Consider the following 27,285-nt stretch of genomic DNA (forward strand, 5'->3'; position numbering starts at 1 on the left):
ATCTTCACTTTCTTTCTCTACCAGCCACTTCTAGTCTACCAGTGACTTCTAGGATCCTTGGTAAGAGCAAGGCCCCATAAACTCATTTGCCGTTCACAACTACTTGATGAGAAAAGAAATATTCTTAATTTTGGTTTTGTTTTGCTATTTTTTGGAGATGAGTAAACTTAAGACTTGTAAAGATTAAGAAAACTTCCCCACGATGCCCAGACAAGTGGGATGAAGGGAGGGTGATGAAGCTAGGATTCCAGCCCAGGCTGTGTGACTGGAGTCATTCGGTGTCAGCAGTGAGCTTCTTCTAATGCTGATTCACAACCACTCTAGCATGGGTCTGAGTGGGCAGGCAAAGGAAAGTGCAGAAAATCACACTGTAAACTAAGGGAAGCACCACTGTCAGATACTGTTGCATATATAAAGAACTTGAACTTAGCCTGTTCGTTCACTGAGGACTGGCTGTGGGCCTGATTCTGGACCTGGTTCTAATCTGCGAAGTTTATTATGGAATTAGGATAAAAGGATGCAAAATACAAAAAAGGTATTTGCTCTTCACTCAAATTACTTGCATTATTGTTGGGAAGAAAGCTATGTATTATTTTTACAGGTTTATAACACTAACAACAATTGCTTACCTAACCCTGTTCTAGTGGAAGCCACTGAGGGTGAGCTCTCATAGAAGCATTTCAATACTCTTGCTTACTAGTGATCATGACCTCCTTTTTATCTCTTTTCTTCTCTCTCCGTGAAATTTCAAGGCAAACACATGAAATGAGTACATTTTAACTCTGAAACAATTATGAAGTTTTCCCAAAGATGCAATTTGATGACAAAGTTTCAGCCATATATCATAGTAAATGATGGTTCATCTAGTGTTCATCACCTAGAAATATTACTACAAGCAGTGCTCAGTGCTTCAATGGTACAATGATAATTGATGTTCTCAATGATTGCCCTGAGGCAGTACAAGTTCCTGAAGTGCTTTGTAGATCATAAAAAACAAAGAAAAAGAAAAGAATGGAAAGCTTCCTTTGGTACATTTTTGTAACATTTGATCATTATACAATTCTTCCAATTTTAGTCAACAGTAATAAAATGTGCTGACATTATTCATCTGGCACCTCAGCTCCCCATTACTCTCCATTGTGATGCCCAAAGAAGTAATTTTGTACAGACATATGTTCAGTAGCCATCCACCCACCCCACAAGAAAGCTCGGATCAATTTTATATATCTGTTGATAAATAACTGAGATATCTTATCTTGAGTTAGTTTCCTGTTGTTGCTATAACAAATTGTCACAAATTTAGTGGTTTACAATAGTAGGAGTTTGATACCTTGTAATTCTAGAAGTGAAAAATCCAAAATGGTTTTTACTGGGATAAAGTCAAAGTGTCAGTAGAGAGGTACTTCTTCTAGAGGCTTTAGGGGAAAATCTGTTTCTTTGTCTTCACCAACTTCTAGAAGTTACCTGCAGTCCTTAGATTATGGCTTCTGTTGTCTAAATGCCAGCAAAATAGAATCTCCAAATCTTTCTCACTGACTGCAATCCTAGTTTATATTCTCTTCCTTGATCTGACCGTCTTGTTTCCTTCTGATATGAATCCTTGTGATTATACTGAGCCAATCCAAAAAATCTAAAATAATCTCTTCATCAAAGAACTTATATATGCAGAATCTGTTTTGCCATATAAGTGGACATAATCACAGTTTCTGGGGATTAGATGTAGATATCTTTGGGGGGGTCTATTTTTTCTGTGCCCTACTCCCTTTACCAGTAACTTTCTCATCAAAAATATTCTCCTTTTCTTTGACTTTTAATTTTTAGAAACACTATCCCCTTACTATAGGTGATGGGTAGGGTGAACCTGAAATATAAGTTGTGAATTTTTATGAGCTTAAGAGAATCAAGCTCATACAAAGTTCTAAAAGTATCTGTCAGATTCTTTTGTTGAGAGGAATTGCTTAGACATTTGCTCCTCAGAGCTTGTACTTAAAAATTAGGAGAATTTGGAGCAACTGTGAAAGAAAAAGGAAAGAAAATGTTGGAGAATATTTGCGTGGTATCAGACACTGGAGAAGTCAAGAGAAGAATGGGCAGGAGAAATGAGGCAAAAAGCCAGGCTGAACAAAATGTTGGTTGCCTTCTGACAGAAAGCCCTTCAAATGTGCTGATCTGGCCACCTTCCCACCTACTTGCACACCTATATCCTACTGTACCCTGAAGGAGGAGTAGAAATGCATTCCTTTGATTAAAAAAAAAAAATCCAATGTTCCCAAAGAATAAGAGAAAGTCATGACTAAGGTTATAAGACGGAACCTCGCTAAGGGGTAGTGGAGGTTACAGCTGTGTGGGGAAAAATGTGCAGACAGGAAGAAAGCACAAACAGGTCAAGCCAGACTAGGCTTCTCTTTTTCAGCTATAGACAAATGTCCTCTCTGCTAACCTTTTGCCCTCAGCTCACTTTGGCTGCTTGCCTCTGAATTATGTTGGATTTTTTTAACCTCATTTTGGGTATTTCATATGCCTTGCGATTTGTGAAACCATTAGGATTTAAATAGGACACCTGACAGATACAGTATAAGCAATGTTGAAAGGAACAAGATCCATCATTTCATTGTGCTCAAGCCTGGTTAAGACAGAAAAAATATCCCTATAACTAAAGTACTGAGGTGAAAGAAAAATGCAAATGTGTCATTATTCACTGTGGTGTTATTTTTGGTTTTTCTTATTATGTCTTTTGAACATAGACCACACATTTGTTTTTCTTTTAGACATTTTAATGGAATGGCAATGATAGCCACTATCTTTATGGAGAGTTTATCAGGTCAGAGACTGTGTGATATATTTCATAACTAGTATCTCTTTAATTCATGCAATAATAATGAGAAAATCCTCATTATAAAGATTATTATTTGGCTGAAAGAAGTCATCTAACCATTATCATATAGTTAGCAAATCATATCTTCATTGTTTTGAGACAGAATGTCACTATTATAGGCCAAGCTGGCCTCAACTCATGATTGTTCTGCTTCAGTCTCCTGAGTGCTGGGTTTATATTGTATACCACCATTCCTGGTTTCCAAATCATATCTAAAATTCAAACACAAGTTAATTTACTCTTAATTTTATTCTCTTAGCCATGCCACATATTTCTTATATGCTTGCCAAAAATTATTTCATCTTTATAGGTATAGTAGGAGAATTATATAGTACATAAATATCATATTTACAGATTAATTGATTAAAGACAGACGTGGTCTAATTGCATTTAATTTTAACACGACAATAGTTGGAGTCCCACACTTTGTCTTTTGAAAGTCATTTGGCTTTGTTTTACTCAAATTCCATTATACTTTGCCTTCTTTACAGAGCAGATTGTAGTCATTTGAATAGTGTCCCTCAAAATAATACATCTAAATCCTTAGTCACAGTATCACTGAAGGTGATCTTATTTGGAAAAGAAGTCTTTGCAGAGGTAATTAATTTAAGGATCTCTAGATGAACCCTAAGTACAGTGAATGTTATGCAATAAAGAATGAATAGAAGGATTTGAAACATACAGATACAAAGACACAGCAGATGCTGCATGAAGATGGAGAGAGATGGGAGATAAGCTACTATAAGCTAACAAAAGCCAGGAGCCACCAGAATGTAGAAGAGGCAAGGATGATTCTCTGCTAGAACCAGCATGGTGAGTGTGCCCAGCCAATCCTTGACTATGGACTTCTGGCATCTAGAACAGTAAGACAATACTGTTTTATTATTTTAAGCTACTAAGCTTGTAATAATTTGTTGAGGTAGCTCTAGGAACTAATATACAGATGTCATTTTGATGGTACAGATACTAAAACAGTTTGATATATTTTACTGAGAAAATTGTGTGACTGTTAGCTATAAAAAGTCTCGGAATGACACTTTGTATCAGTTTCTTTCTGATGCAAACTTGGAAATCATAAGGCATTGCAATATTTATTTTTTAAAAACTAAAAAGTCTAATTGGAACCCAAAGTTTCAACATAATGGTCAGTGTGGTCCTGAATGGTTTCTCTTTAATTTAGGAAAGTAATGAAAACTCAGTCATTAATGGCTCTGAGAGCAAACTATCTGGCCAAGACATATTATATTGTAATTGAATATCCATAGTTATAGTGAAGAGAAAAAAACCATTTTCTTTAAAATGAATAATAAAATAATTCCCAGTTCATACAAATAATTTAAGCAAGTGTATGCATGTATATGTATTTTTTAATCACTTGTTACATGTTTGATTTCTTTTGAATGGTCAACAGGGAGACAAATTCATAGGGAGCCCATACTAGTAACTGGTGATTTTGTGATTTCCCTCAACAACCCTAGGGATTTTCTTTGGCAAACCTTTCTGACCCTCATATGTGATTCATGGCAATGTCTATAGAACTAGGAGCTTGGGTTGGGAATGGATTCTAAAAATTCAAGGAATCACTCTGGGGTTATAGGCTTGTATTTCCTACAGATGTTAGCATTTATTAGTGACAGAGTACCTTGGACATGCCTGGCATGCCATGGGCATTCCATCAAGAGGAAAAGTAGTTGGAACTGGTGTAACTGTTTTTAGTTGTTGTAACAGTAAGAATAATAATGATAACAGTAAAGGTACTGGTAGTGGTAGGTACTATGGTGAAGAAAGACCTGAATAATCTTTGGTTTGTCCAAATTTCATGTAGGCCTCTCACAGAATAAAAAAAAAATAAATAAATAAACTAGCTCCCAAAGAAAGGGAACTAGTTTTTTTAATCTTAATGTTTCTGTGGATATTGAGAATCTGAATTCAGAAAGATAACTTACCTTAGGTAGCTAAGGTCAGAAATAGATTTTCTGGATTTGCTAAAACACCTCTTATCCTATATTCATATGAAGATCAGGTGAGAATCAAGATGTAGTACTTATAGGCCGGCCACAGTGACAGCCTTTCTTATCCCTCCCCAGTCACCACTTACCCATTCTTACACAGCGTGATAGAATAAGATTATGGGTAATTCCTGCTGCCAGACATTTCCTTGGCAGAACCACACCTTTGACAAGGAACAGAGAAGAGTGAAGATTCACATGCATTCTCAAAGGCTTAGCAACATTGCATACAGGCTCAGCAGAGCTCCTGATCCACTCTGACACACAGCAGCTGAGTCAGCCTGCTGTGGATAGTTTAGAATGCTTAAATGTTCCTGGGGGAATTATCTCCTCTAGCAGTAATCAGTAACAACACTGCCAAGGAGAGAGTTACAGCTACCCACACATGCGTAAAACAAATTTTCCTTTCAGCCTGGCCTTGGTGTGTTACAGGAATAACTCCGTCGGATGTGCTTTGGGTCTTTTACTGGTTCTTTACAATTGTAAAGAGATTCAGGATTGACTGTACTGACAGGACATTTGGACTTTGGGAAGGCAGCAAGCAACCATTTGGTTCTGAATTAAGGCTGCATATTCAGAACTTAAGAGATTCAACCTCAGGATATATCCAATACTAAAGGAACATGACAACAAACCATTGAAAATATGTCACCACAGAACACAAAGAAAGATAGATGAGCCAGAAGTTCAACTGCTCAGCACCATATAATTAGTTATTATATGCTATGGACTGAATCTTGTTCCCTATAAATCCATATTGTGATGGAATTAGGAGGTGGGTCCTTTGTAAGGTAATTATATGTAGATGAGGTCATGAGGGTGAGGCCTTCATGAAAGCATTGGATCAATGAAATAATTAGTGCAGTTTTAAGAAGGGACATTAGGCCAGGTGTGGGTTGCGCGTGCCTGTAATCCTAGAGACTTGGGAGGCTGAGATTGGGAGGATTGTGGTTCAAGACAGCCTGGGCAAATAGTTCTAGAGATATCATTTCCAAAATAACCAGAACAAAATTGACTGGCAGTGTGGCTCAAATGGTAGAAGTACCTGCTTTGCAAGCACAAAGCTCTGAGTCAAACCCTAATCCCACCGAGAGTGTGTTTACAATCTCCAAAAACACAAAGAAGAAATCATGAGTTACACAGGGAGATGATAGACAGCTATCTACAAGCCAGGAAAAGAGTCCTGACCAGAATCCAACATTATGGGCATACTAGAAAGCCTCTAGAATCCTAGAGAAAATAAATGTCTGTTATTTAATTCCCCATTCTATGATATTTCATTATGGCAATATATAATAGTGAGTTCATTTTTAAATAAGTGGGCTATTTAAATTATTTTAAATAGGTGGACTATAGAAGTCATTGCATGTGCAGCAAGCACAGTAACCACACACCTCTGTTTTCTTCATGGAACAGTAGGGTTCCACTTATCTTCTCCCAGTTGACTCCAAAAGTAATCCTGGTTACATTCCAGTTACCTAAAGAACTGTTCACTACCTATCTCTGTGTTCATAGCAAGTTACCCTAAATGATGGGCAGCTAACTCCGCAAATTCCATGCGTTTTCACTGCAATGGCTTTTCTTGTAAAGTGAAATTCTGGAATATACACTTTGTTGCAATTTTACGTTTTTTTTTCTTGCAGAGGTAGGTAGAGTGGAGTTTCACAAGTATAAAATGTTTCTAGGCTTGTCCTCTGAAAACTAAGTGGCTGTAACTATTTCCCCATCTGCCTTTCAAATCCCTCATTCCCTGAGCTGGACCTGTCTTCCACAGTCAAAGCATCATAAAGCCTCAGTGACCAGGCCAAGAAAAAAATTAAAAAGAAAGACTGATGTCATTCAAAGACTGACATTTCAGTTTTTATTACTAGAATACCTTGAAGAATTAGATCTGATTTGCATTGATATTTGCCTGTTGAATTATTAAAGTTTTTTTTTTCTTTTTCTCTTCTCTTCATCAGATTTTAACACTTTACTCAACAGCAGACAAAATCACAATTTCCCAATGATGTGACTTCACAGAGCTTTCTATGCTTTTGACTTGTGGACCAACATGAGTAACGGTCCTAATTTGATTCATGAAATGAAGGTAGGTGATACATAAAGGAAATTGCAAAGTATTCCTTTTCTTTTGTTTTTTCTTCTTCCTTTTCATTTCTTTCTTTTTTGCAAAGAAGTCTGCTTCTCAAAGTTTCTTACATGACATGATGATTTTATTGGCATGTCTTTTTTGGGCTGTGTGACACCATTTGAGTTACCTATTGAGGTTTCTCTGTTTCATTAGGATGAATTGCAGCTTTAGTGTCCTGAGAGACTTGCAAATGAATATGCCAAGAAAATGATGAGGATTTCAGAAATGTGTGCACATTTCAAGTGATATTTTAGCCTCAAACATCATTTGAATGTAGATAGAAAAAACTGCACTTGTTACATCCAAACCTCTTCAGCAAAAGTGACAAAAGTTCTAACCAAGGAAATGTGGGCGCTGGTGGCTCATGCCTGTAATCCTAGTTACTCAGGACATAGATCAGGAGGATTGCGGTTTGAAGCCAGTTTGCAAATAGTTTGCAAATAGTTTGCAAGACCCTGCTTCGAAAAAACCCATCACAACAAAAAGAGCTGATGGGGTGACTCAAGGCCCTGAGTTCAAGCCCATTGCTGCAATATATATATATATATATATATATGATAGTACATTTATATATCAAATAGTTTCACACACACAGACACACAAACACACATTCTCTCTCTCTCTCTCTCTCTCTCTTTCTCTGTTTCACAGCAGCAGAAGGAATCCCTAATGGTCCTGTACTCATGCTCAGTAGACATAGCACACAGACCTGGACTATCTCAGAAAGATGCTGAATCATTTAGTACAATGATTCTTTAACTTTATTGAACAAATCACCTGGAGAGTTTGTTAAATGACAAATTGCTGGGCCTCGTCTTGTGCCTACAGTATCTAATTTAAGTGAAGTGTGGTGAGGGCCTGATAACTTGCATTTCAACTAGATCCTAGATGCTGCTGGTTTGGGACTACATGCTAAGAACCACTGTTTTAGGTAATTCTGGTTTGATTCCTTATGTATCCAGTGAGTGCTTCACAATCTTGAAGTTACTTGTTTCTTCTAGTTAACCAAAATAACTGCTGGTCTACATTTTAGACTACAGTTAGGTATACTTTTTGCTTTGCAGAATCCTAAGCAACAGTAACAATGCATAGCAGTTGAATAATGCTTTGTCATTAATAAATCACTTTCACATATATTATTTTTCTTGGGACAACAAAGGAATCCTGGTAGATGAGCAGGCTTTGTATTATTCAGTTTATAGATGAGAAGAAAAGTGTTCAAAGGACTCACTCAAACCCCCCCAAAAAGTATATTATGGAGGAAAGGGACTCGAACCCCTTTTTTTCTGTCTCCAAATTCTGTATTCTTTTTTACCAAATTACTCTTCCTCTTAATCCTTTACATTTGTAGAAAGCTTTACACTTTTCAAACTACTTTCATATTCATTATCTCATTTGATCTCTCAAAGCACCAATGTGAGTCAGACAGGCCACATATTATTGTCTACAATTTGCAGATAAAGTTATTATAAAAAATGATGAGAAAAGTGGCTACTGTCATACAGCCTGCATCTCTTCAAACTGCAATATTTAAAAAGCATCTGCTGTAGCAGTTAGAAGATTAGATATTCTCCTTTCCAGTCATAAATATTCAATAACACAGTCTGGCACCCCACCTCCTCTCTACAACATTTTTCTATATGTTTTTCCCCTTTGGTAAGTAGGGAGGTTAGGATAAAGTTTAAGATTACTCCTTGGCAGGAAAGCATGGAAAAGGCTTTAAAATCTACACTGCAAACACTAAGAATACAGCTTTCTCTGAATTTGAAGACTCTCTACTTCTGGCCCAGGGTTTTTCAAATTTAACAGGCACATGAAGCACCTGGGGATCTTGATAGAATGCATATTCTCATCTAGGGGGTCTGTGCTGAGGAACAATATTCTGCATTTCTGATAAAGCGTCAGGATGATGCCAAGTCTGATGGCAGCAGCTAACCTTACTAGGAAGGAGCAATCCTTTTACTCTAAGATATAATTATTTTTTATTATTTTTGAATATCTCACAGTCTCTTGGTTAGAACAGAGTAATCAAAAATAAGACATGTTATAGTGGCACTTAGTCAATTCTGTGTACGTTGTGGGACTTATCAAGGTGCTCCTTTCACTAGGCTATTTATACATCCCAGTAAAGTCCAACCTATTTTATTCATCAGATCCTGCCTGCTACTCAAACTGTGGTCCATACACCAGCAGCATTACCATTGCTTGAGTGCTTGCTATAAAACAGAATTTCAGGAACCTCTCCAGACCCCCTGAAGCTGAATTCACATTTCACTAAGATTCTCCAGTTAATTTCCAAACATTAAATCTTTAAACGTAGTCCTTTTAATGTTTTCCCTTCCAGTGCTTACATCCTCACACTGTTCTTCACCTGGCTGGTCATCTGACTCATGGGAGGCTTTACCCCAGTGATCCTAGATTTCACTAAAACAGATGATATAGGGTGGGGTGTATGAAGGAATCTGCAAATTAAAAAAAAATTGCTTCTACTTTGGGTAATTCTGATGATTGACTAGATTTGGAAATCTTAGGCTGCAGGTGGCTAAAACCATAAAGGACGTTTTGTAGTAAGTCATAGGAAGTTATAAAATGCTCTACAATGAAGGCTCCTTTTTCAGGTTGACTCAACCTGTGGACTGTGACCTACTGTCAAAACAGATGGTCTTGTAACTTCTCCCCTGCCACATCCCCTCTATAGCACAAGTTTGATGGAATGACAGTGCTGACATCTTGTCAACACACATATAAAGAAAAAAATTCCCTTTTAGATATGGAAATCTGCAGTGGACATATTACAGTGTCTTAAGGAAAGATAATAGCCTATATTTTAGAGATGTATATGATATAGTAAAGCAAAACTAAAGTATATGAACACTCTGTTCTTTAAACCTAAGTAGGCAGTAACAGAGTAGCTGACATTTCTCTACAATAAGTAATTTACTTATTAATTCAACAGCTATTTATTGAGCACTTACTCTCTGTAGGTACTATAATTGGAATTAAGGATATGAAGGAGCCAGCTTTCATGAGGAAAATAGGTAGTGAAAAAGTAAGCAAATGTTTAAGACAATTACTGAGTGTGATATTGCCAAGAAAGAAGACAATTACTGATAACAAGAGAGTGATAAGTGAATATCAAAACATGAGACACAAGAATATGAAGATTTTGAGCATTCTCCATAGTCTAGTAGATAATAATGCGAGTCAGATGAACATAGATTAGCACATCAGAGCAACCCAAGAAGAAAATAATCTAAATAATAGAACCTAGATAGGGAACTTTCAAAAACCTTTCTCAGTAAGAAATTAATGATATTCTTAGTTGGATGGGCTTAGTTCTATAATTTTATTGCATCATTTGTATTTTACTTTGTAGTCATGCATGCTTTAATTGTTTATAAGTATGTATTGAGTTTATACCTCATGAGATATTTCTCAACAACACTTCTAATGTTTGTAAAGTCCTTAACTGAATAACTTAATTGATGAGTGCTTACAATATACCAAGCAATATCCTGAGTATATATACATGAACAGCAGATAGTTTCAAGACTTTTATAAATCTTACAAACTACACAAAAGACAAATAAGCACACCATTTAAGTGAAATATTGTTAATCTATGATATCTCTTCCTGTAGAAAGAATCACCTTGAAGTTCTTGCAGGAAGCTATACTGTCAAAATGATGGTGAAATGGTTGAGTATGGTGGTGCACACCTGTCTTCCCATGTACAGGGGGAGGGGTTGGAGGCAGGAAAATCAAAAGATTGATGGGGACCTGCCTGGGCAAAGTTACTGAGCTCCTATCACAAAAACAAAATAAAACTAAATGGGTTTTTGTGATTGAGCTCTTACTTAACAATCAAGAGGCTCTGGGTTTAAACCCCAGTATGGCAAAAACAAAAATGAATGATGATGGGATGAGCAATCGTGCTTCAAGTATAAATGTAGGAAGTGTCAACAAGGCCTATTGTGAAATACAAGTAGTTTACTGTGAAAATGTGAGTGGTTAGAAATTTAAGGAAAGGAGAATACACTGAATAAGGGCTTTAATGCCTTGCTATGTAGTTTGAGCTTTATCTCAAAGGCATTGAGAAATTAAGCAGGAAAACTAACTTGACCATTTCTATGTTGAGAAATAGTAGCAAGGGGTCCAATTAGAAAGTTATTGAAAATAGAGAAAACATTTTGACAGTGACACTGAAAAAAGGTGAATGGATTTGTAAGTTTTTAAGGGAAGTAATCAGAACAATTTTTCAAATGAATCATTGTTGGATCTAAAGAAGAGAAAGAAGGTAGAATCACTCTCATATTTCTGACTTGGACAGCTTTTATTTTTTATATTAACATCTCTTGGAGCTAATCTGTCCTCTTTGCTTCTGACTCCATGGGCTTTTGATTGTCCCTATTGGCAGGGACTTAAATCAGATCTACCCTGGCATCTCATGGGGATATGAGGATACATCCTAAACAACATCCAAACCAAGATTATAAAGTCCATTGTGGGTAATCCACAAGTGATGCACTCCCGAACTTGACTTTTTCCTGTGTAGGTAAGTTATGTCAACACAATGTGAATCCTGCTGTGTCCTCCTCTTTGGTAAATCAGTATGTATTTATTTTTTATACATTTCATTTTACAAGTATTTCTGCCCATTTCTATTACTGCCTGATCACTTTGCTCTTTTATTTATATATTATTATATGTTATATATTAATATATTTATATGTACATAAAGTTCTCAGTAGAGTCCCTCTATCACTGTTCAGTGACTCATTCCTGAACATGAAAGGTTATACTTCATAGCCAAACTTTAAGGAAAACTGACCCCTAGGAGAAGGATGAACATGGAACAAGCCATGCTAGAAAATCTGTCCTAATAAGGCACTATTGTTGTCATGCCTTTTTGAAAAAGGACATGGACAAAGGACACCTCAAGTGAGTATGTTGAACTCAGTTTAAGATATAAATATTAAGATACAACTTGGTGATAGTATTTTAAAAATCCACCTGGCTTTTGTATTGGAATGAAAAAGATTCTTGGATAAAGAAGAAATTGATGTTGTTTTCAATCAAATTATCAATCTCCTCTCAAATGATCGCAATAGTCAGCTGCTGTATAAATAACTAATAATTATAACAAATATTCATGAGAATATCAATTAGAACTATGACTGTAGTAAAATTTTGACATTTTCTCTTTTAATTCCTATGATACCTTTTGAAGTGGGTTCTATGTTAAGCTTATTTTAAATATGTAGAACCAGAGTATTAGAAATAGTGGCAAGAAAACTAAAGTAGGGAGGGGTAAGTTCTGAGATGAGTAGCAAGAGGTGCAGTCTCTGAATTTCTGCTCCTAAGGTCTCATGCAAAGTTTCTGATGGACACATTGCCTCTCCCCTACCCAGGGTTCTTAAACACGCTGCAGCACTACAGTTCAATACCAACCCCCAATATCACTTCTCAGCTAATTCCTTTCTTTTCAGGCAGAGTCCTCCTGTGATCTGACGACACATCTGGGCAAAAGGGCCTAGGCCATTGCTAGGATGTTTGCCAACACTTGCCAGAATGGCCACCATATTCGGTTGGGGAGATCTTTTCCATGGCTTAAAGGCTGATGATCATCTACTAAATTGGCAGGATTTTTAAGTTTTGGTTAGGCAAAACCAGTAATCACACAGCTAAACTTTATGGTGTTTGTTTTCTAAATTACCCATTTGTTTTAATGATAAAGTTACTGTAAAAGAGTTTGTGTTTAATTGATTAGGCTTTATGTCTGCTGTAGAAGAGAAAATATTTTTGTTGTTGTTTTGTTTTGATACATTGTTTCACTATGTAGCCAAAGCTGGCCTCAAACTTGTGATCCTTGTGTCTTACCCAATGATGGAATTACAGTTGTTTACCACCATGCTAGGCTGAGAATTTCTAACCTGAAGTTAAGATATTTATACACAAAAAGAGCTATCAGATTATCTGGTATACAATAAAAGTATATACCAGTATATAAATATAGTATGTATCCCTACTTATAATCTATCTATCTATCTATCTATCTATCTATCTATCTATCTATCTATCATCTATCTATTTATCATCATCTATCTATCTTATGCAGAATATAGAATATTATATACTATAGTATATATATTGATGTATACTGGTATATTTAAAAATCAATACACAAGTAAGGCTCTGAAAATATGGCACAATTTTATTTATTTTTTCCTGTTATTCGGAAAGAGAAAATTGGAATATTGAAAAGTGAAAACAAATTGTGCGTTTAAAACAAGACACTAAATATGGAAAGGAAAGTAACATAATGAAACAATGACTAGCATCATGGTTACATAATGTTCAACCAGCTTCACAAATGCTTTATTTGTGCTGTTTCTATGCCTAAGATACTCTTTCTTCACCATTTTCTTGGCCAGGTACTATTAATTTTTGAAGTCTTAGCATAATGTCTTCAGCTTTGCTGGCCTTGCAGATTTTGCTATGTGGCCCTGTTTTATGGTCTTATTGAATGCTGTAATTTTTGCTTTATAATGTATGAATCTAATTAAAGGGTTATTCATGCAATTATTAGTTTAATACTCTGCTCTCCTGTTGAGCTATATGCTCCATTTGTGCAGGGACCATGTCTATCTTACTCTTCATTGTGTCTTTTTACAGAGTGAGTACTCTATAAATAATTCTGATGAAATGAAGATTCATGAGATGGAGAGCAAGATTAACCTGAATTTCTTGTCAGTGGATGACATATTTTGATAGTAATATATAAGTAAAATACCAAAAACTCTAACAAAATTTGTCTTTATTTTATATAGGGGAAATGGGAATGTTAAAATAAAATTGCAGGAATAAATACAAGCAGTTTTTAGAGTAAACTGAACCATTAATTTGCAAAGAATCATTACTATGTGGTTAACATCCTTTACTTGCAAAAGCTATTTGACTCTTTCACATCCATATGCTACCAAGATTGACTCACAGAACCTCTGGAAGGTCCATACAAGAAACCCTAGAGAGATAATTTCCTGAAATTTACATTATAGATCATGTGTTTCCTATGTTAAACATAAGGTCGTATTAATTGTAACATACTAACTCAAAAGGACAGATCGTTGCTACTTGTGACATGTACTTTTGGGATTTGGCTTAAAGAAATGAGTTCAGTTTAACATGATGTATTTTCTCAAATCCATGAAGCCAGAGTCTCTGCAGTTCAAGAGTATATCAGTCAAAGGCTCAGACTTAAAAATGCATTGAAAATAAATTCTCAGACCAAGTGATTAAAACCCAATATCTAATGAGAAAATAGAAGTTGAAACTCCTTGAAGTCCTTCTAATTCCTCCCAGAACAATGTTTTCGTACTTGTTACAGCAAATATAAAGTGTTTCTTAAGTAAGATTTCTATACTCTCTGTTGATGTCAAATCTGGCTTCTGGTGGGGCAAGAAAATGACACAGTACATCCTGAGTTGTTCTAAGCCTCAGGGGTGAAATCCTCAGTCAGCCTTTTGAGTTTTCCAGGTATTGAAGGCTACGGAGGTTATGAAAACCTTTGTAGAAACAAAATTGCACAGAAACTCTTTCTGTAACCCTGAGCAATACTGATACTCCATGATGTCCACTTGAGAAAGGGACTCCCTCATGACTGTAAGAAGAAAGACTTAGAAACAAAGTTAAATGAAGATGGGAGCATCTTTGTTAACAGAAAAGAGATCAAACACTTCACAGAAAATACATGGTCTGGTGCAATTACCCTTTGAGAGTCATAGGATTATGAAAATCTAACTTAATTAAGGGAGAAAATAGGTCACATTTATAACCACATATGTGACACATCACTTTGACTACATAAAATAACTGAAGAGGAGAAGAAATTAAGATATCAAAAATATGAGAAAGACATTCATAAAATGGCATCAATCTCTTTTACTCCAAGTCAAGCAAATGTTTTGAATTTGAACATACGAAAATTCACCATTCTTCTCATTTTTCTCTTAGAAGATACTTGCAGTATACTTCAAAAAGAAACTTCCAGTGTCAAAAGAAAGAAAAACAAAATAGCCTAAATGAAAATTTTAAAAAGGAACTGAATTGTAGCAATACATATTCCCTCTCATAAAAATATGCCATGCATCTTTCATATTTTTCTCCATTTCTTGTTGTCAAAGGACAGGTAATCACACATTCGTGATCCCTGTGCAGAATCATCCCCCATTCAGGTCTCCATGTCTCTGAGGGGTCCAGCTAATTGCAGGTACATTTCCTCCTGAAGGCACTCATACTTTGTACTGTGGAAGGCAAAATTAATAATGGAACAAAGCTAGCTGGATTTTTTTTCTTTCTCACATGGCCATGGGTTGCAGGTAGCCTTGCTGTCACACAGGAAGCAAATCTCAGACTTGGGTGTCTCCAGAAAGACTTTGCATGAAAATGTGAAAAGTATCACCCTATTTCCAGATTTTGAAAGGAATAATAACACACACACACAAACCTAGCTTCTTTTATAGCATAGTAATGGCAAGTTGCTTCTCATGTCACTAGGAATATGATTTTGATCAGATGGATTTTAGGCCAGATGTGAAAGGGATGAAAAGAGTAAGCTTGGGAACTGATGCCCATTGTAAGGGAGAATGGTAGTCTGCATTTGAGTCAGCTAGCTTTGCATGTGGCAGAACAGAATTTAACCAACAAAGAGGAAGTAGATAGTTGACTGCAGGATAGCAAATTTTTTTTTTATCTTGAGATGTTTATAAGGAACTTGATAGAAGATACTTCTAAAGCTCTATGTGGCTGTGACTAAGTGCAGAAAATCCTTGTCCTGTGTGCCAAGCCATGGCCTTGAGTTGAGGTCTATAAACCTTTCTTGAAACGGCTAGAGAAAAACTATTTTAAGCTTTGTGGGCCAAGTATTTTTTGTTGCAAATGCTCAACTTTGCTGTTTTACAGCAATAGCATCCACAGACAATATGTAAATGAATGAGCATGACTGTGTTTCATAACTTTATGTATGTACATTGAAATTTGAATTTCATATATATTTGAATGGCAAAAAATAGAATTCTTTTGATTTTCCCAGCCATTTAGCAATTTAAAAACTATCTTTACTTGTAAGAAGTACATAAATAGGGGAGACTGGATTTGGCCCACAGGCTATAGTTTGATGACCTCTGAATTGACTATTGGGAATCCTTGTGAGTACACCAATTTTTGTATTTGATATTAAGCCTCAAAAGTTCTCTCAGTATATGAAAATACCATCTTTACTCTAGAAAATATATCTGTAAAAGTTATACCTTTACTCTAAGAGATGTATCTGGTTCTCTGGTCTTTTATTGACATGAAGCATCATAGAAAATCAGGCTGTTCAGAAAATCAGATGTTCAATGTCATGGGAAAGTTATTAGAGTTAGCCATGAATATCTAAATTTGGAGACAAACTCACAAAGGCTTTGTAGCTTTGGTTCTGTCTCAGACATTTTCTAAACTCAATGAACAAAAAAGAATCTATCTTTGAGCTCTACACAGAAATTGCATTTCTTCCTGAAAATATCATTTACAATATTGCACTAAAAGAAATAATGTAGTGCAATTAATGTAGTTCGTTATTTGACCTCAATATAAATCTATTTTCTTTCCTTTATCCCTCCCATTCTTATCTACTACACTTTCTCATAGGAGAGATTAAGAGATTTGTAAATATATTTTATAAACTTTTAAATTAGTTATAAAAGGTAAGACAAGAAAAAATGATAAGAAAACAGAAATGTGGTATGTATATGAATTTGATGCCATGAACATCAAATGATGGTAGATAGATAGATGATAGATTCTTTACAGGTGGGCTACAAATTTGGTTCTAAGTTTTCTAATAGTCAATACAATGAAGGACTCAATAATTTATTTTAAAAAACCACTGGGTCTATTTACAATGAATAAACCATTGCTTAGGGAAAGAACAGTAGAGATATTGAAAACAAAGAAGAATTTTCTCAGAGACTTTTCAATACAAAATTACATAAGAATTTTAGCAATCTCTCAATTATATTACAGTAAACACAATGATTTTGGAAGTTATCTTGGATAAAATATTGAAATATGGGCCAATAGCATTTATAGCAAATTGACAGTCAGTGAAAGCAATTGCACTTGAAACGGGTAGGTGGTAAGGTTTAGGAGTTAATATGATGTCATCCAAGTAGAATGTTCTCTGTACTTTTAACTTATTTCAGGAGAACCATGTCTGAAATAAGCAAGTTCATATTTCGGATAAAACTTCATATGTGTTTTTCTTTCCATGTGATTACTAAAATGAACTTGTGAGGTAATGATTCTATAAATAAGCACCTCATGTATTACTTTTGTACATTATTAATAAACCATGAACTGCATGCATTAATAATGATGGCTTTTGAGTAACATTTTCTTTGAAAATAGAGATTGCTAGTCAGAATACTTGCCTAAATATAAGGCTATTCCACAGGTTGGCACAGACTTTATTTGGAAATTAATTGGGGTATAATGTCAAAAGGAGGCTCTCATATTCTCACATCACAAAACATAGAGATTTTACTGTGACCAAACATCATTCTGCTCTTTGAGAGTATCTCAGGAAAGCTCTCATTATATGCTCAACTTTTTACAATTTTTAATGGTGTTTGTTCCAAAGTGGATAGGTTGCAAATAAAAGCTCTAGGTACCTTTATGGTGAAATTTTAAGATAACATCACACATGAGCCAGTTAATTTGAGGATTCTCTTATAAAGTAAAAGGTATTTTATAAAGGTAACTGATTCAAACCAAACACTGGGAGGCTGAGATCAGGAGAATTGTGATTGAAGGCCAGTCCACCAAAGAATTTGCGAGGTCTTAGCTCAAACAATTGCTGGGCACAGTGGTGTATACCCATCATTTCAAGCTACCTGAGAAACTAAGATCAAGAGGTTTGTGGTTCATGGCCAGCCTGGGCAAAAATGTTTGTGAGACACCATCTTCATTGAAAAAAGGTGGGCATGGTGATACATATCTGTCATTCCAGCAACTGAAAGAAGCTTAAAAAAGAAGGATCTTGGTCCAGGCTGGTCTGGGTTTAGAGACCCTATCTCTAAAATAACCAGAGCAAAAAGGGTCTGCCTCACAAGCACAAAGTCATGTTCAAACCCCAATTCTGGCAAAAAACAAGAAAATAAAACAAAACAAATTAAATAGTAAGATCCACTCTTCAAGGACTGTGTATTTGAAAAAGCATAATTTTGCAGGTAATAAGTGCAGTTGGTAGAATAGGGGAGTATGCTTCAGTTAATTCTAAATAATTTTGAAAAATACTTTAATATTTAAGAACCTGGGGAGTCTTGGAACCTAGTTATGGTGATGGTGGTAAGAAGCAGAAGGGATAGATGCAGAAGATTTTCCTGGAAAATCATTTTCTGATTTACACTGAATTATTGTCCACAGCTGGGGTTGATGATAAACTCATTCAGCTTTGTCTGTGCCTGACACACATCACAGAACTAGATGCCAAGTACAGGACAGTAGAAATAATAATCCTGTGTTATTGCTAACTAGGTTCTTTACAAGGTGCTATATATTAGGGCACTACAGTTAGTTAAAAGCAAAGCAAACAAACTTACCAAAAAACTGTCTAAATTTAATTCAAGCAAAACATGGCCCCAAGACACTCAAGTACCAAACAGGCATACATTTTAGATAGAATATCAAGTCATCTAAGGCTTCTGTATGTACCGCCTTAGGGGGCATTCTGTTGGGAATGAAATATGATAATATGTATATTCAATACTATGGTTGCAAACTTTAAAGAGATGAACACATTGTCAAAGATGATGAGGACACTAAATAAGACTATGCTGCAATTTTTTAAAGTGCTTAACAAGATGTGTGGTTGCCTTTCTGATTATATGGAATCTTATGTAGTATATGGCATCTTGGAAAATGGAGGGTTGCTTACCAGTTGGTGTAAGGTGCCTCCAGGTGATAACAGGTTCAGGGCGGCCATTGGCCATGCAGACCAGGGTCACATTGCTGCCCTCATTCACAGTGACATCAGAGGAGATGTTAGAGATCTTTGGTGGAACTGTAAAGACAAAAGCAAATGGAATATGCAATCACATGAGCAAAAGCAGGCATGTAGCCCTGGTCCATGCAACTAGAAAAGGAAACTTTGAGTTTTTATTACTTAATTAAAATTTTGTGTAAGTATCCAGAGTACTTTTAAGACTCCTGCTTGTAATCTGTTCACCAAGTCTTTAAGGAGGTCCTAACCCACAAGAATAAGATGAGAATATCTCTCACATTTTAGTGCTGTAGGAAGTTTCTGGAGTTAAGTGATGGAGATGTCTTAGCTCTTTTCTGATCAAAATAGACCTTTTAAAAATATTACAAGGCATGTACATTTATATAAATTAATAGTAAAAATGTATCAATTTATTATCATATATGTATGAAGATTACACTACAAGCTTTTCTCTACATACCAGAAAAGGAAAATATTATTTAGTATAAAGTGACATCATTGTATTAGTAAGGTATGGTACTTGTTATTTGTCTACATGAGGAAGCCACTGGATCATCACTACAAGAATAGAAAGCCTCCAAATATTGTCTTAGTAACAGGCCAGGTAACGTTCTTGAGACCATAAAGACTGAATTAATAAGGCCTATTTAAAGATATGTAGACATTACAAAAAATGCAACCCTAGTATTACTTTTAAAGCTACCATCACCATTACTACTAACAATTTAATAATAGCTGACTTTAATTAAACACTTACCATACTCAAGACTCTGTGTAGGGTATTTTACAAGTGTTATCTCAATAGCTCCTTATAAAAAGGATGATATCCTATGAGAACTTTATTTTCAGGTAGGAAAGTGATGCATAGATGGGACTAACTGGGAAGCAGAAAGGAATTTGAATCTGGGCAGACTCTGGGACCCAGACCATTAAGCAATTCTTGAATGAAATTTTTACTTCACAATCCAGGCTACCAGATGGCCAAAAATGACAGAAATTACTTTTTGGTGATGTGAAAAATGAGTCCCCAAGAGCAAACTGTACTGCCGCCTGACTTCCTTCATTAGTGTTAAGGGTGGCAACATTAGATCTCATATTGGTAGGCTGAAATGGGAAGTGTGGGAAGTGAATTACTCAAAAATTTCATCACAGAGGTTATGCACTGATTACAAACGCAAGGTTTATGGTTGGCTGTGATGTTCTTTCTTCTTCTTTTTTTTTTATCTTACTCAGTTGCCTGAAAAACTATGTTTCTGAGGAAGGAGGACAAGAAAGCATGAAGGACTTCAACAATAAAAGAACCTTATTTTTTCTCAGTCTGTCAGCTCATTCCAGACTCCTCATTCAGCAGGAGCATTTTGTACTTAAAGAGGCACCTGCCTGACAGCCATAAGATTCCTGCAAGTCCCTGTTAGAGACATTGATGGTACTTAGGCAAGTGGCCAGTTCAGAGGTCACCTGAAGGAAGCTGGTAGATGATTCCCACAATCTTAGCCTCCTTCTGACAATGGCATTTTATAAGGCCTCTGGGTAGAAAGTGGTGACTCTGAATCAAACCCAATGGCAGAAGTAGACCATAGTTGTTTCCCATCATTTATCAGTCTCTATTTATAGTTTCTATTCCCCCTTCAGCTATTGGGGTTAAGGTTATTTTCTTTTATTCATATATTGGCTAGCAATGTGTTCTCCCAGAGTTTTGCAATGAGAACCTGAAAGGTCATACTCATTTTATGAGGAAGAACATGAGACTCACAAAGAATAAAGGCTTGCAATGGTGATTCCATTAATAACCATGGCTGGGTTTACAATTTAGAGTTTTTGAATGTACAATTGTTCTATGGTTTAATATTCACATTTCCTAATTTCTAGTTAAGTAAGCCAGTGTTCAGAACATCCCTAAATAAACTACAATAAATTAACATTAGTGTTTGAAATAATAAGATGTAAACATCTTAGGTGTCTTCTTCAACAGGCTGAAACTGTAACAGGAAGCTATTTGGTAATTATAGGAGCCCACATTATTTAAGTTGAAGCTATTTCTGAATTGCAATATGGGGCACAGTAAAAAGAGAGCAAATATAGATGTTTTCTGATCAAAAGAAGGGGTATAAATTCTTACTATAAAACATTCCATTTTACAAAGCAGAAAAAATCATAATTAAGAGAATTATTACCTGTAATGAAATTTATGGTTATCTTTTCTTTTTTTTATAAACAGAAGATATTCTAAGGACTTTTCACTTCCAGGTCATGCTAGTTAAAAGTTGCTGTTCAACCCTACATAGACAGGTAGGAGTAAAACTTGAAATAACATCCAGAGTAATTGACTTCAGACTTCAGTTCTGGTCACCATACCATGTTGACTCTCCTAGTTGAGGGCAAATACTACATATGATGTAGTATTTTTTTTTTCCTCTCAAAAGAAATCTCTCTTTAAGCCGGTAACCAGTGGCTCACCCCTATAATCCTTGCCTACTCGGAAGGCTGAGATCAGGAGGATTGTGGTTCCAGGCCAGCCAAGGAACATAGTTTCTGAGTTCACTTTGTTCTGAACTGCTGGTGTGGCTCAAATGGTAGACTACCTGCTTTGCAATCCTTGAGTTCAACACCAGTTCCACAAAAAGATATCTCTTTAAAACCCATGCCACTCTTTAGCTTTCAACCTTTCTTGCTAAATTTTTTGAAAGAATTATACTTTACTACCTCTTTGTATCCCATTAACTCTTCAACCTTCATGCTATGTGGGCTCTATCCTCACTCAACCTGAATTATTGCAAGAGAATTAAGACTGATTTCTTTCTCTCTAGCCTTCCTTTCCTCCTGCTTACCACCATGCATTCACCATACTACCATAAAAAATTTCTCCTAAATTATGTCAGTATAGTATCCTTAGATTAATCGCATTACCTTCAAGATGAAATGAGAGCCTCTTAATGTAGTTCTCTAAGTAATTTGTGATTTGGCCCCTGCTTATCTCTCCAGCTTTGTCTCCTGCTCTCTTTGCATTGCATTATCCCAATCAGAAGTCAGGTTAAGTAACTTTTGGCTCCAGGGATATGCTTTCCTCACATCCTGACATTTGACAATCTTTTTTTTTCTACATGGAATATACTTCTTTCAGCTTCTTACATGGTTGGTCACTTTCTCCCTTCAGGTTTCAGCTCCTTGTAAGCAAGCTTTCTCTCTAACTGGGGGCGACTGGAGATGCTGAAAGGACAAATGATAGAAGACAGACATGCAGAAAGTTGAGGTCAGGTGCATTGGAAGACGCACAACAGCCTCGTTGCTTTTTTACTCTATTAACTCTTCTTTTACTTTGCTTCTCTTCTCTATCTTTAAAACCTTACTTCTAAAGTCTTCTTTTCTGTTCTTTAAAGTCTCTTTCGTTAGACTTGCTCTGTCCCACATTCCCTTTTAAAGTCTCAGTCCTCAGACTTGCACTGTCCCATGATCTCTCTTTAATTTTCTTAAAGTCTTGGTGCTCAGACTTGCACTGTCCCATGTTTCCTCTAATCTCTAGCTTAACTCAGCAGCAGCAGCAGTAGCAGCCCACCAATCAATCAGCCATCAAAAAACCTCTCCCATTAAAAAACCTCATGTCCTCCTTCAGGGAGTCTTTTATATCCAATGGTAAACAGGAGGTGGAGCAACAGTTCTTGGGGAAGGCATTGACATTGTAATAAGAGAAACTTGCATTCCTACTTCTCTGAACACAACAATTTAGGAAAAGCAGCTCTGCTGCATTTTGCCTCTCCATCTCTTCTGTGCCAAACTCAGTCTGTAGATTATTTGACACAGCTGTGCTATGTCAAGTTCTCATAGGCTTCTCAAAATCCACTCTCCACAACTTATCAGCTTGTCTTCTGACTTTTTTCCAAGAAGACTTTACTACTTTCCTGTCATTCCATTCCTCCATCTACCCAACTCTTCCACTCATGTCCTATTGTCCTCTCACCCTGTGTTCTCCATCCCAACACTTGTTCATAACTCCCATGTTGCCTTCCTGTGTGCTCTTCAATAAATTGTAAGAAGCAGGTAGCAGGCCCTTGTTTTCTTGACACTGAATCTTACACAGATGGTGTTTGGACATGGTAAGTACTCAAAAAGTGATTGGAAAAAATTACTTAAGTCCCCCACCCCATTCTCCATCCTCTTTACTTAGCTCAAAGAAGATATCTCATTGAAATTTTGCTATAAAGGAATGGGCTTTTATTTTTCCCAGTAAAACATAACTTTTTCAATATTTCTTTAGCCACTATCAACTTCTTTGGCATTTTCTTTTTTTTAAAGACAGGTTCTTATTATGTCTATAGCCTATCCTGGCCTTGAACTTGAGATCCTCTTTCCTCAGCCTTCCAGTTGCCGTGATTAAAGGTTTGCACCACCATGCCAAGCTAACTTTTTTGACTCTTAAAGAAAAAAAAAAAACATGGAGCAAATAAATGTATATTTTGGGAACACAGGAAGACAGAAGAACTTGGTGTCTAACTTCCTCAGTTGTAGACTTTTCCAAATTTTAACTTTGTTTGCTCTTTTCTGTGAAGAATCATTGATACAATTTTTTAAAAATTTCTTTATTTTCTTTTAACTAGCATGTAATAGCTTTTCAGGAGGGATACATTGTGACATTTCATATGTGCTTTCAGTATATTTTAATTAGATTCACTCCCTCCATTGTTCTCTCATCTTCCTCCCACCTTTGGACAATTTTAACATGTTTCATTTTTCTATTTTCATACATTAATACAAAATGCATCCACCATAATCACCTTCCTTCACCCTTTCCTCATGCCCAATACCCTCCTACTGTTACCCCCTCAAAAGGATCTGTTTTACCTTCATGTCCTTCATTTTTTAGTGTGTATCCATAGTTCAAGAACTGCTTTAGTCTAATGGTTTACTAGCTTATTCTTACTTTCCTGTAGCAATTTATGAAATTTAAATTTAGAACATCATGGGTAATATTAAGGTATAAAGTCAAGATTTTATTTATTACCTCCTAAAATATTTATAAAAATTCTGGGAAGTAAAACATATTGTTACTATTATGATTTTATACACATAGGGGACAAAAAATGGATAAAAATCACATAGCTGATGAAAGCTACGAATAAAGCCTAGGCTTTATAGAAAGCATTGTTTAACATGATAATGTTGTTTGTATGCAAAAATAAGTTGTTTATTTTTCAAAATCAGTGTAATATCAATTTATGCTCAATTCTTGGGACATCATAATACTCTGAGTAGTTTGTTTCTTTCTGGGCTATCCCTTAACAATTCATACTCATAAAATAGTAATATGACTTATTATATCTTCCTACATGCACTGCCATGAACTGTTGTGTATGTTTTCAACCTATTTGAAACAGTGGTCACTCCAATTTGTCTGGATTATTGTCTTTTCTTAGTGACTAATGAGAGCTACTTACACTGTAAAGATTTGACCTTTTGTTGCTATGATATAGTGTCTCCCAGTTTATTCTTTGCTCTTAATTTCTCTCATGATTATTTTTGTTTTGTGAAAGTTTAAATATCCCTTGTTTCTATATCTATTAATCCTTCTATCTGATTTCCTCCACTTTTTGTGCATAAGATCAGCTAAATACTTAATCTATTTTTTCTTTCTTTTGTTTGTTTTTATATTGAACTCTTTAAATCATCTGAAATTTATTTGTAGTATGAGAGATAATTAGATACTCCTCATCCCCTAATTATTTTACTCAATTTCTAATGACATTTGTTGAGTAATTAACATGCAGGTACTAGCTCAGTTTTCAGAATCATGCACAAAATGCTAACAATTAACCAGCCTAGTATTTCTGGGAAACATGTAAATATAAACCTTACCAAGTAATTTACCAAAACATCTAAAACATATAAGTCATCAATCTTTTTAAACCACAGTATTATTATGTGTTAATTTAAAAGTCTTAATTATTATAGGTGATATTCTTCCATTGAAATACACATAAATTCTGTGTTAAAATGTATTTTTTTCCCTATTTTGTACAAACTTGATGGTGGCTTCTAAAATAATGCTAATATTTAGGTGAGCTTAAATATGTGAGTTCCTTCCACTGTGCACTGAATCAACTTTAAGTAAAATTATGATGTAGTCAATCTTACTCTGCCACCAATAAAATAAATCTGCCATTAACAATAAATCACTCCAAAGATAACTACTACTGCTCCTTATTTTGTATTTTTTTACCCGACCTCTAGAGATGAGGCCGAGTTCAAATTTCAGTACTGCACCTCCAAAAAGTATAGTAGATATCTATTATTTTACTACCCATAATCCATACCTCTTTTTTTGGCAGAATGTGTTGGTTTCTCCTTGGGGAAACCACCACTTACTCAGTCATTGATTTGTTGGGACTTTCAATCAAGTGACCCATTCTCTCTTTGGCCAAAGAATGGGTGCATGACCTAAGGTAGTCCATTCACATTTTCTTTCCCTGGAACATGGCTTTTATCAGGAATTACTTGATGGACACTGAAACTGATCCAATGTTTGGCAAAATGTGTTAATAGCCTCAATTCTGTGCTCTTCCCCATATCCACATCCTTTGCTATGTCTATGCCCTCTGCAATGGGTGGCATACATTTTTCCATTCCTGAACCATGTTACTTGTTTTCACCCATAGAAAACATCTGGACTCATCATCTGGCATCTGGACTCATTCATTCATGTGTGTCTGCCATTGCAATGGAAAGAACATCTTCAGCAGAGCCTCTCACTCCCAGGAGAAGGAGGATGGAGATGGCTGACAGGATATACAGATAAAATACAGAGTGCCTAATTAAATATAACTTTCAGGCACACAAGAACTCTTTTTAATATGACTATGTTCCAAATATTGCATGATACATAATTATACTACAATATTTGATTTTTACTTAAAATTTAAATGTAGCTAGACACCCTATGTTTTTAGGTAGTAAATTTGGTAACTCCAGAAGCAGAGTCTTCAATAGTGCTATCCAGCCTATATGAGCTGGATAACAGTTATGAGAAGTGAAGAGTAACTAGTATTTCATGCTTCTGAATTTTGGAGTGATTTGTTCAGCAACTATAATTAGTTGATGTACATCACAGAAGGGGAACCACCTTGAAGGACTAGTATTCTTTAGTTGTTTCTGCAACCTGGTTCTCTAGAGATGCTTGACTTCTGTGCTTTCCAAGGCCAGACTTTTGTTTTTCCTTTGATTCTATGAGCTACCTCCATATTCTTCCAACTCTTTTTCTCTTTACATCACATTAGCCAATTTCTATTGTTTAAACCAAAGAATCCTAATTTTTACAAACTAGAAAGTAGTCATAAGGGAAAAATTTGAAGAGGGACTTTTCCATGGAGGTGAAATGTTGACACCTCTGCCCTTTGGTTTCCACATAGCTCATTTAGTTCTATATTTAGTGTTGATTTTTATATGTCAGTGGATGTTGCTTTAAATTAACCCTAGACCTGTGATACCATCTAATCCAGCTGTGAATGGTTTAATCTGTTTTTTCTTGGTTCCTAAATAGCCAACCACCAGAAGGAAAATAACTGTTCCAGAGTAGGAAAAAGAGAGTTGTCAGCCGGCTCATTTCCTAACCTCAAATAATTGGTAGTTATTATTTGTATTGAATTTAAAATTCCATTTTTTCCAATATGGGAGAGCAAATCTGGAGGTGTGTGCTGGGCATGTGCTATACCACTGAGCTAAATCCCCAGTCCTTAAAATGGCATTTATAGTGGTACAAATTAACCACAAATTGTCTCATACTTATTATTCATTCAAAGTTGAGGGAAGATGTGTTTATTATTGGGGGGGGTGTTAAAAACACTATCAAGTTTCTTTATTTCTCTATCAGTCAGAGAAGCTTTCAGCTGTGTCATTTGTGCATGTAGTAGGCTACGAGACAGTTTGGCATGTCTGTGTAAGAACTGGGTTCAGAAACCAACAGGATGATTCTTGAGCCACAGTTGGCTATAATAAGCACGATCCTAAGATTCAACAGCAAGAATAAAAATATACAATGTAACACATAAATGCCACCTTGTGAAACATCAAACTTCCATCCAGCCTGGCATTTTACTTCTGAAAATGCCAGGAAAGCATATTTTGCTGCATGGTGTGGGAGTTTCCACAATGGATGACAGGATGGGAAATGCAGCACAGTGTATTAGATTGAACACCAGGGTATTTTGACTCTGCCCTGCCATTTACAATGCCAAAAATAT

General features: G+C 35.8%; 1 protein-coding gene across 2 annotated transcripts in view; it reads right to left on the reverse strand.

Moving 5' to 3' along the window:
- Positions 1-27,285, reverse strand: part of Lsamp (limbic system associated membrane protein) — a 606,667-nt gene that overhangs the window by 196,902 nt on the left and 382,480 nt on the right. For both annotated transcript variants that reach the window (XM_074073203.1, XM_074073204.1), the window contains exon 3: positions 18,992-19,117. In XM_074073203.1, the coding sequence (XP_073929304.1) occupies positions 18,992-19,117 (126 nt within the window). The remainder of the gene's footprint in view (positions 1-18,991; positions 19,118-27,285) is intronic.

The sequence above is a fragment of the Castor canadensis genome, chromosome 5 (genome assembly GCF_047511655.1).
Source record: "Castor canadensis chromosome 5, mCasCan1.hap1v2, whole genome shotgun sequence".
Taxonomy (NCBI): Eukaryota; Metazoa; Chordata; class Mammalia; order Rodentia; family Castoridae; genus Castor; species Castor canadensis.